Consider the following 11,810-nt stretch of genomic DNA (forward strand, 5'->3'; position numbering starts at 1 on the left):
TTTATTTTCAACAAATCAAAAGTGTCTGGACCATAACTTTGACAATGAATACCATCCAGGAATTTTAAATGACAGAAAATATTCTGTATTCTACAGTGAATATGACTAAAATCACCCAACATTTACTTCCAATGTCCTAAATGTAATGAGAACAAAGTGCAGATTTCCACTCACCTTCATTGTGTGACTTTCTTTGTTACAAAGCCAACAGGTATGAGGAAAAATTCTTGGTGTCGCCGCAGCATAGTCCTGAATCATTGCTAGCGATGGCACATCCTGGGATCTCACCCTCTTTGCTGGAGGCTGCTCCGTGAAAGGTGGCGCCAAAGTACGAGGTGTAGTATCCATCAGGCTTGGGACCAGCTGAGGTGGAGCGGGATGGACAGGGATGACCGAAAGTAGAGGTGCTAGAGGTTGAGAAGCAGGAAAACCTCTAGGATCCAAAGGTTGCTGCTGCTGCTGCCTCTGGTGGTGCTGCTGCAGCTGTGGCCTCTGCTGCTGCGGCTGCTTCTGGTTTGGCTGTGACCTCTGCTGCTGCTGCTGCTTCTGGTTCGGCTGCTGCCTCTGCTGCTGCTGCTGCTTCTGGTTCGGCTGCGACCTCTGCTGCTGCTGCTGCTTTTGGTGCGGCTGCTGCTGCTTCTGGTGCATCTGCACTTGATGCTGCTGCGTCTGTTGCTTCGCTTGCTGTTGTCCCTGTTGGTTTTTCACCGGCTCTTTAACCTTCGACGCTTGACCTTGAGTTCTGCCCTGATTACTGGTGTGGCTGTCATCGTTTCTGCCAATAAGCACGAGGCCGGGGCGGCTAGGATGAACGCTGCGAAATAAGGTAGAGGACGGCTGGGGTTTTGTGGCTGCCTGGAGATCCGGTTCTGGCAGCGGCTCTTGACTGTGGCTGCTGCTTTTGAAAGTGTCTGTATGTAACTTACTTCCGCTCCCGCTGGCCTTAGCTGTAGCTCTTCCCATGTCATCCTCAATGCCTGCAGTATATTTGCCAGTATGTCCATAGTCAATCACTTTGCTTGGTTTGAGAACAAGGGATTGTATTTCATCCTGGGGTACCGCTGCCCCTCTACAGCCAATTATTTTGTCCATTCCACTCACACTTGTGATGGGTGGAGGTTCACCATAAGGTTTTGACGGAGCTGCAATCGGAGCCCTCTTCGACTTTTCTAATTGGATTTGCCTCAAGATGAAAGGCAGGTTCTGAGGTGTGATCTGGTCTTCGGGGTACATGATGAGATGTTCTAAGTCCTCTTTCTCAAGTCCAAATTGCAGGAGGATGTTAGAAGCTGATTCTGAAGTATACTTGGGGCGACTGGTCTCGGGAGGCGGCCCTGATTTTTTTGCCACAATGCTGTCATAATCGCCCAAACCCAGAACGGACTCCGAGCTACATTTTCCTTCACTGGACATGTTAAACCTACCGTCCCCACTGCTTAAATAGTTGGACGAAGCAGATGAATACATTTTTGAGGGGTCATCCTCTGGCACCCTTTTGCAGATAGGCAACCAGTTCAAGGACCTACTGGAGCTGTCAACAGTAGAGTGTCTGTGTCCTTGCAAAGCTGAAGATGGCAGAAAGGAGGTCGCCCCAGTGTTTGAGGAAGGAAACGCTTCTCTTTGCATGTTGGTGAAGGGAACATTCTGGTTCATAGGTTGATGCCTCACTTCTTCCCTGCCTCTGCTGATATTCAAGTCTAAGCACCTTTCGATGTCCTCATCGACTGTTATCCTGCTTCTCTCAGGTCTGTAATTTACTGGCAGAGCTAGAGGCGGTGGTAGAGGACCTCCAGATGTCCCAAGGGCCAGAGGAGTAGTTACAGAAGGGTAGCTGGACCCAGGCTCAAGGCGAGGCAAAGTCATTCGAGGATCTCTGTCTGTCTGTCCACTGGAGAGTCCATATTGCCCCTGGGAGGAACTTTGTTTCCCAGGGACAAATGGGTTATACAGAGGATGGGACATGGTGTTAGCGATCTTCAAAACGTTCAAAAGATTGATGGCCACAGCAGTTGGCGAAGGCACTGTAGTGGAAAGCCGTGGAGACGGCGTGTTGGAGTTCACTGTCAAGGTCGTAACTCGGCTGCCGACAGCGAAAACACTGTTCATCTGCGTCAATGCAAGCTGAGCCTTCAGTTGAGCCAACCGCAAGGATGCAGCCTGCCCTCCGGTCAGGGGCGGGTTCCCCGAAAGCCCTCCAAGCAGGGGGCTCGTTAGAGGCCCTGGAGCAGGACAAACGGGAGAATGCTCCAGTAGCAAAGAAAAGCTGAAAGGTTTAAAGAAAAACAAAACAAAGGGGTTACTGAGTGGGACTTTTCAGCTATGCGGATGAGTTAGTCCATCACTTGGAAGGTCCCTACCCATTTGCCCACTTTTTAGTAAGCTACATAGTAATTCTGTTGATGTAAATTTTATGTCTTCACTAAAAAAGCAAAAAGAAATAAAAAGGAATGATAAAGAAAGAAAACACAGCCATGACAGTGAACTGAATACAGTCAGAGGAAATTTGTTTTCTGGACGCAACAAAAGAAAAAATAAAGCAATGAAAACAAAGCAGCTGCCTGGATAACAAGACTCTGTTCTGACTGACTGTCGCTCTGGGGAGAAGAAGGAAAAATAACTTAAGCAGAAGTTTTTATATGAATCTGATGTGAAGCTGGAGCACAGGCTAGGTGACCTTGACCTTTGACCCTGTGACTTGAAATCAATAGGGATCATCCACAACCTATGAGGTTTGACACGTCTACATTACACAGTTGCAGAGTTTGGAGACAGATAAGGTTTCCACAAAGTAGTCACCTGTCTCCTTGACATTTCACCTTGTGGCCTTTAAATCAATCGGGATCATCCTTGACCCACGAGGTGTCCAGCCGTGCCTTTTGTCATTTCTGTTTGGGGTTATCAATTTAGAGCTCGGACAAGAAACGGTCCACAGACGAACAAAAACAAACTAGCTCCATACAAGAAAATTACACGTTGTTTAGAAATATATAGAGCTATTTTATTTTTTCTCATATTTGTGAAGAAAATAAAAAAATAAAAGTCCCACTTAGGGAAAAATTAAGCATTTAGTTGCATCCTAATCACTTGAATGGGATTAGAATCATTAGACCCTAAAGTGATACAGATTGCAAAATTTTAGACATGAAACTTGCTAAAGACAGCTTTTCCTGTCATCAGTTCAAACCAAAAAGACATTACTTGGGGGTTTATGTTATCTTTGGTCAAAGTTATTCAGAGAGCCTGAAGGGCCACAGGTTACAGAGTACTGCTATTTCCAAAGCCTAATCTTGAAATTTGAAAAAGCAAAAACAAGGATTCTGCAGCTGAATCTGCAGACAGAAAGAAAAGAAAAGAGTCGACTGCTTCGTGTCTGGGTGGCCGTCCCTCTATCTTCAGAGGGTTGTCCACAGTCCACCGCTACCTGGACTTTTTGTCCCCTCCGTCAACGTCTCTGAAGGAGAACGAGCGTCCAGGAAACGTCACGATTTCACATTTTGCTCTTCAACCGATTAAAGAAGATTATCAGCGAAACAACGCTCCTTCTTAAGTTTGATATGCATTATTTAATAGGAGTAGTGTAAAAAAAAAATCATCCTAATGTTTAAGAAAACAAACATGTATAACAAATAAAACCTCTGGAACTATTCCCCCTTTGGTACTTTTGGTGACCATAATTTAAATGGCCATATAAGTTAACTTATACATGTAAATACTTTATTGAAAGTATTTTAAGAAATAAAATAAACGCACTGGATGTGTTTAACCCATTCCCAGATGGTTGTGGGTCAGGTTTGTGATATTCTGCAGAGATGGGAGGCCTGGGAAGACGGTGAGGATACCGGGTCAGCAGGAAGATGGATCCCCAGGTGGAAGTGGAGGAAAAATCCGATGCAGACTGTTGTTTATCACCGCAGGAGGAAAACAAGCCCTGGGCTCGATGCTTTTCCGTCTTTCTGCGGCTACATGAGCCACCTTTGACCTGGGAGTCAACATCTGCAACATCCTCGAGCATCACATCGAGCAAACCTCATAAATCTGCAACCCTTAAAGGGACATTTCTCCGACTGCGTGTCGTAAAATTACACTCCTGCGTCACAGATTTAAACACAGTGCGTTTATTTAGGCGAGATATTGCGACAACATCTGACTGGGTTTCCTTAAACTCAACAAAATATTTGGGAAAAAAAAAAAACATCTAAATTTCAACCTTAAGCTCGAACGTCATGCTAACATTAGCATCGCCAGGCCCGACTTGCTGCAAAAACGATTGTGTGAGCCGATTTGAACCGAAATGGCGACTTTTCCTCGCGCGATATTTTTTAAAATCAACTTCTTGTTACATACCACTCGTTATTTGCGAATATCGCCCACTTTGGATGAACTCAGACGCCTCCTTGGGTCGATGGAAGTATTACTTTAGCTCCATCCTTTAGCATCCCGGGTCGTTAGCAATCAGGGCAACTGTCGGTTAAGCGGACGTGACGTAGACAATTCCGAGTCTTCCTGTCTGTGTGCGCCTTCAGAGTAAAAGCACGAACGGTTGCTCATTAGAAAATCGGGCACGCACCATTTAGACAGCAGCACAACCCGGCGGAGAAGAAGTTAGGCGGAGTTTGCAGACAGTCAACACGGGTTACAGTCTGTTTTTATAAGTAGGCAATTACCACACAACAATGCTAATTTAGGTGACAAATCCACTGCTAAAAATATTTTTTTTTCTTCCGTAAGGATATGTGCAACTCGCAGTCACTTTTAGCCGGCTCGTCGGTGACAGAAAAAGGAGCGGATGCATTGTGTGGCGAGGCAAAACAGCTAAAATATAAAACCGTAATTCAGTGTTTGGCCAGTATGAGGCAGAGGAAACCAGGTAAAAACTTGTTAATGTGGCAAACGTTTGCATAATATAAAACAACAATACTGTTCATTTGAGTTATGAACATCATCTGCAGGAAGAGAATAATTCACTGTTTTGGTTCCTGTTTTTAGTGTCCATTAACCACGATGAGAAATATGTTAAGATTTGAGCAAAACATTGCACAAACTGCCACTTGGCAATAATTTTAAACACAATGTCACCCTATATTTAAAGAAATATTCATGTTGTGTTTGCTAATAATAAATTAATCATGCTATTAGAAGATAAGTATAAATTAGGTTCATGCATTTTAAAGTTCTCCAGTTGTTGGCCACGATAAAACAATTTATTTCAGATAATATTACGTAAAAGCCTTTTTTAAAAAAAAGAGTGACAAGCCTGCTTCCTGGAAACTGAAATTCTAATCAGTGGGGATTTTCTTAAATTCGTGCACCTAAAGTTTCCAGCTGTGAAAATATTGGACTCTATATAAACTCCCTAAAGCATTTTTAATTTCTAAAACTGGACGTGTGTCCCGTATCCAGGGCCAGAGAATGAGCCTGAAGCCTTTGATAATGAACAGCGATTGACTTTACAGACTGTTGAGTCAACAGTTTATCAAAAGGCGATGATGAATATTCTCATTGAAGGATTGTTCTCTGTTGGGTATTGCAGCAAATTACTAATATATCCTCTTTATCCCCTCTCCTGGACCACAGGGCTTAACACCTGAACACAACACGACAGCTGACTGGCAGAGCTCCCGAGGTGTGTGTCGCTGTGTGTCTGGAAGGAGGAGTGCAGTTTATTTTCAGCTGTCATCGCTACCCTGACGGAGGCTCACTGCAGTGACCTCAGCGCAGATTACACGCATGCACGGACGTTCAGACACTGCTTTGAGCGTTAGACACACATAAATCCATGCCACACACACATTTATTCTCTGTATTATTTGCTCATCTTCTCAGCATGTTGTCTTTGCAGCAGTTCGGGGCAAATGTTTGTAATTTTATTCACTTTCCGGGTCAGAATTTCAACTCCAGGGATGATTTTGTTCAGTTTTTTTGTTGTTGTTGTTGGACAACGTTAACAGCTGTTGCTTATTTGACTAAAGCTTAAAGCATGTTTGTTTATGCAAAGTTGGTGTCACAGATAGAGCTTTCAAAGGCAAACAGAAACTTTGATTTTAAAATGTTTAACTGCTGAAAGAACAACAAGAAGTGAGGCAGCATATAAAACATGAACAGGATAAGAACTGCTGAAAAAACTGCTGTCAATTAAGTTAAAAAGGGAGTTTGAGTATTTGGGCTTTTCAGTTTGCAAGTACAGCAAATACAGCATAATTTATCTCCTCTTTTTAAAAACTAAAAAGGTTTTGTGTTCCTAATTGTGTATAATTGTAGTGGGATGTGTCATGGTCAGACAGCTGAAGGATTTCTAATTATTAGAGTTATAAAGAATGATTTATTTAGCATGATCTTGGTTTGTAATTTAAAAAAGAGAAGATTCTTTTCTCTCTGCAGACCCTAAGACGGTTGTTAAAGTTATCAGTCGCCTGACGTTAATTATTCTCCGTGTGAGCCGCGATGCCGCCCACATCATCACCTCTTTCAGCTGCTGACCTCACCCGGCGTGCCCTGTCCTAACTGACAGCTCCCTGTCCTCATCATGTGGACGAGCAGGTCCCTCAGCAGGTTCAGGGACTCCCTGTCCCTCCGAGACACGCCCAGCAACAGGCAGATGGGTTTAAATCCTCACGCAGCAGGGAAACCAAGTCCAAACTGTAACCCAAACCGGGCAAACGCCGCTGCTACACATGTCAGGGTCGTAAATCTCTCTGCGACTCACACTTTGACGTTTTCCTCACACTTCACCAGGAGAGGGAGAATATTCCTCTGATTTTACTGTGAATAGAAGAGGAGATTGTTGGCAGAACGTGGGAATATTAAAGTGACGTGTCCTGAGTAAAGTGCCGCTGCTAAACTCCTGTGAGCAGTTAGCAGGATCTAATAAGCTCTGATGAAAATAAATCATCTCCGGCTCAGAGAAAAAGCTGCAGCCACTCATCACCATGAGGTCTGAGAAGAGGGAAACTGTTGATAAATCCAAGGATTTATGATGGAAGCACTGATTTATATATATATATATATATATATATATATACACACACACAAGTGATTTTAAATTGTATAAGTAAACCCTTAATTTCATGCTGAAATGAGAAATAACTGAAGTGAATTGGGCTTTATTGCTATAAATTTAAAGCTAAAGATCATTAGTTGTAATTAAGTGATCATAATCAATAAAAAAACAAACAATTAATTGTTCTTTATTTGGTTTTTCATGCGGTCCTTGTGTTTTCATGTTAATATTTATTCTTGTGTAGTTTTGCTCCTTGCGTTTCCTGTTTTTCGGATTATCGTGTCGCCACTATTCACCTGTCCTCGGCTCAGTCGTCTGCCACGCCCACCTCACCTGATCCTCCTCATCTCCCAGCTGTAGCTCATCTTCCTCTCACCCTCAGTCCTTTATATTCAGTCTCCGGTCGTTTCCTCTCTGCAGCAGCTTTTGTGTTAAAATAAAGCAGGACTTTTTTTTAGTATCAACATAAACCTGCGCTCTGAGTTCATTTCCCACGCTCCTGATAGTCCCAGTTTTACTTATCATGTATATCAGGTGTCTCAAACTCGCGGCCCGGGGGCCATTTGCGGCCCGCAGACCGATATTTTGTGGCCTCCTAACTGAAATCAAAGCTTGGTGTTACTGCAGCCCACACGTTTTCCTCACATCCACCTGCGTTCATGTCCTGCATGTTCTGAATTCTTATTAGTAAAGATTGAGAAGATTTGATTGGTTGTACTTTGTTTTTTTGTGGAACACCTGATGTGGCCCAGCTTCACTCAGACTCTACCTCCAGCAGCCCCCAGGTAAGTTGAGTTTGAGACCCCTGATGTATATATTTTATATGGTACTACACATATATTTACACTGTTTATGTATTCTCTCTTTTCAACCAGTTTTTGACACCAGAAGACGTCTTTGTAAAGATTTTCTTTTCTGTAACATCAACATTTGTTTGTTTTTTCCTTGGTTTAAATGAGACACTGTTGCAAAGTTTTATCGTCAGACAAGACAAAGGTTGAGCTATTTAGGCCAGAATGACAAGAAATGGAGGATTCCAGCCTAAAACACCGAACCAGCTGTCAAGCACGGTGGTGGCAGCACTATGCTGTGGTACTGGTGGATTGCACAAAGTGGAAGGCAAAGCGATTAACCTCAAATCATCAGCTGGATGTTTGAAACTTGTTCCCAAACTGGTTTTCTGATCGAGTTTTGATTTGTGCCTTAAAACAAACCAGTTTAAACAAATTCTTCCTGTTCTTCCAAGAAGAACGGTCAAATATCTCGCCAGAATTATGCTTAGATAAGTGAGAAAATTAGATTATTGTGCCATAAAGCAGGTTTTTACTGCATCTACCTTCTTAGAAGTTACTGTAAAGATAAATAATCTTCGCTGGAGCTGAACGTTTTCAAGTTTTCTGCTTCTCAAAAGGTACAAAGGTGTTGCATGAAACAGTCTGTCAGCAGGAATCCTCTAATGTGAAATCCCAGGAAAGTCTTGGATCTGACTTCCCAGGAGCCCAGATTGAGGCGGACAGCGGAAAATGAAAACGATAGTCGTACTGGATAGTGAGTTACATCATCGCGCCGCGGCCTCGCTCGCTGCAGAGACTTTTCATCGCGTCCAGCTACGTGTCATCATGTCTCAGACGCCCTCACACACTTGACACTCTATCGGCTGATCCAGCGAGCTCCCCGCGAGACATCTACTATTTTTAGAAGCTAAAGATGTAATGAAAGGAGGCTGCTTCGATTATTTGGTTTTTCTAAAATATGGGTTGTAAAAATGAGTTCATTTCTTTTTCTTTTCTTGGGATTTGAATAATATCAGTCAGTTGAACCAAAGGTAAATGTGTATTTTCTCATTCTGTGAAAGAGAAGTGGCTTCGTGCTGACGTCCTGTCCAAACTTATCGCACTTAACCACCATTTCCTTGCTGGTTGACCCAGAAACTCTTCACAACTGGATGAACAAACGGAGTCCGACACAAAGTGAAGAGCTGCAGCTCAAATCCTGAAGCCAGGAAGAAATAAAACCAGGACAGATCGATAATGCAATGAGTTCAATCATTATAATTATTAATCTATATATAAAATAATGATGTTTTCCATGTGTTCGTTGGTCTGTCCTGTTAGCAAAGTATCACATTAATCACTGGAATAATATATTGAAACTCAATTAACCCGATTCAATATGGCCGCCACTGAGAAAGGATCTTAGCAAACACAAAAATGGCTATAACTGAGCTAATTTTACAAATATTCAGCTAAAATTTCGTGTTGCAGTAGCTGAGAGTCGTTCTCAACACATATGCCAAGCACTTAAAGATAATATGAGATGAAACTGAGCAACGTGTTTTTAAGTTTCCAGCTATAACTCTGTTATTTCTCAACATAAAACAATCTTAGTCTGAAATTTATGTATGAAAGGTGGCAGTATGCATTCTTTCAAGGAATGCTAGGCCCATTTTTTGTTGTTCCCAAAGATTTCAGCATCTGACCCACAAAATAAAAGTGCCAAACGTGCCTCTCAACCCTGACTGTAGCACACAAGCACGTCTAATCAACCAGAAATAAACAATGGCATGACAACACAAGCAACCATTAAACTATTTTTATTGGTTTATGACTGCAGGGTTTATATCTTGTAATAATTATAGCAAAAGTATCTTATTAGCAATCGTTCAACATCTCAACACCTCTGACCAGTGAAATCTAAACCACAGTGGGGAACCTGACTCTGCATCGCTGTTTTAGATCGTTTACTGCAGGCTACGCTGGAACCCACCATCCTGACTCAGGTTTTTTAGTTCGTAATGCATCATTTTCAGCTGGTGAGAGGTGCGGACTGCAGGCAGGTCAGTTCAGCTCCTGGACTCTTCTACGATGAAGCCAGGCTGCTGTGATGGATGCATCTGGATGAGAACAAAACCTGAACATTTCTGCATTAATCGAGCCTTTCTAGATGTGTAAGCTGCCCCATGCCAGAGGCACTAATGCACCCCCATACCATCAGAGAGGCAGGCTGACCTCAGAACAGTTCTCCTCTTTGGTCCAGAGGAGACACATCTGTTCACATCTGGCTTCTTCTCTGCCTGATAGAGCTTTAAGCAGCATTTGTGAACTGTGTTTACAGACAGTGTTCCTGAGCAGAACCAGAACCAGAACCAGAACTCTCCGTTTGTAGATATAAATATATATATAGCTTCTAGAATTGCGCCGCTCAAGCTGGCTGCACGTTGGAGTCTGTTTCATTCATTCTGAGATATTGCTTTTGAAAATTTTAATTCCTCCTTTTTCTACTTGTAAATCTCTTTTTTTGAAAGATTATTTCCTCTGGTATCGGATGCTGTGCAGCTACAAGGAGTTTTTACTGAAACCTTTTACTTTTGGACATCTTGTTATGATGCGTAACCATGACAACAAGGTGGCTTTTTTCACAATCAGGAGCAGCTGATTAACATCTTTTACTCTTCAGTGTTGAACGTGAGGAACCCTGAAGTCCAGTCATGGCCAGAACCAAGCAGACCGCCTGTAAATCCACCGGAGGTGAAGCTCCCAGGAAGCAGCTCGCCACCAAAGCTGCCTGCAAGAGTGCCCCGACCACCGGTGGTTTGAAGAAGCCTCACCTCTACAGGATCGGGACCGTGGCTCTCAGGGAGATCCACCGCTACCAGAAGTCCACCGAGCTGCTCATCCAGAAGCTGCCCTTCCAGCACCTGGTCCGGGAGATCGACCTGAGCTTTCAGAGCTCGGCCATCATGGCTCCGCAGGAGGCCAGCGAGGCTCACCTGGTGGAGCTCTTTGAGGACACCAGGACAGAGGACACATCGGGACAGACCGCTATAAGAGACCCTTCCTGCCCACAGCCATCAACTCTTTAACAAAACCAGGATTATGAGCTACAACAACATTTAATTTCCTTTTGTGATTAATAAAGTATTTTTGAATTTGAATAAAAATGTTGGTTATAGCCAACCTTTCGTTCTATTATAACCATTATCTGAAGGGAAAGCCTCAACCGCGCTCGCCTCTGCTAAATTCTGTTTCTAATGCCCTTCGTCTCCCGCTGCAAATCCAGCGTCATTAAGGTGTGATAATGTCGTCTCATCAGACGCAGAACGAGTCGATCAGCTGACCCGGGCACATTTTTCTGCCTCTTAGCTGCGATGCTAATTTTAAACCAGCGTAACGTGTAACATCATCCCGGCTGCGTGGAGACCGTCTGGAACGCCATGTTAAAGTGTTAACGGTCAACAGGTGGGGGAGGGCAGAGTGACACGGGAAGAACGGGACACCCCACAACAATGGTGCGAACCTCAGGAGGAGTTTGCTCAGATCAAGCAATTAGGACTCATTAAATATTACTGATTAAGAAAGGGCCTAAAAATAAAGAAGAGCGGGAGACAAATACGCAAAAAAGCAGCAGCTGAGAACTTATTCCGACCTGTTCAATCCGAGCCGTCACACTGCAACGACTGAAACCCAATAAAACATTTACGAGGTGTCTGGTCATATGGTGAGTGTGTAGGCTAAATGTGTCTGACGGGGACAATGTCGTTTCAAAGTCAGGGAGATTTTAAACTGAAGGAGCTCTTAGTCTTTGCAGTTTTCTTTAGGAAAAAAAACAGGCTTAAATCAGTGTTTTCCCTTAGTAACACATTGGTCTTTTTATTCCAGTAGAAAAGACCCCAAATAACTCAGGAAGAAGACACGTGACATCACTTCCTGTTAACATCAGAATGCCGGGAGCGTGCAGGAGCAGCGACCGAAGCCAAAATGTGCGCTAATGCTTCACATTTGCCCACAAAGATTTCAGCAAACCAGTTTCCTCC

The 11,810-nt window shown here is 43.4% G+C and overlaps 1 protein-coding gene across 2 annotated transcripts in view; it reads right to left on the bottom strand.

Annotated features, from left to right (window-relative positions):
* Positions 1 to 11,810, bottom strand: part of LOC108248603 (zinc finger protein 638) — a 29,613-nt gene that overhangs the window by 14,663 nt on the left and 3,140 nt on the right. Inside the window, exons 1-2 of one of the 2 annotated variants that reach the window (XM_037976672.1) lie at positions 4,345 to 4,487; positions 175 to 2,263 (exon numbers count right to left, since the gene is read on the bottom strand). In XM_037976672.1, the coding sequence (XP_037832600.1) occupies positions 175 to 2,106 (1,932 nt within the window). In that variant the 5' untranslated portion in view covers positions 2,107 to 2,263; positions 4,345 to 4,487. Of the gene's footprint in view, positions 1 to 174; positions 2,264 to 4,344; positions 4,488 to 11,810 lie in introns of those variants that run through there. The other variant, XM_037976671.1, reaches the window with a different exon arrangement.

This window comes from Kryptolebias marmoratus, linkage group LG7 (assembly GCF_001649575.2).
Source record: "Kryptolebias marmoratus isolate JLee-2015 linkage group LG7, ASM164957v2, whole genome shotgun sequence".
Classification (NCBI taxonomy): Eukaryota; Metazoa; Chordata; class Actinopteri; order Cyprinodontiformes; family Rivulidae; genus Kryptolebias; species Kryptolebias marmoratus.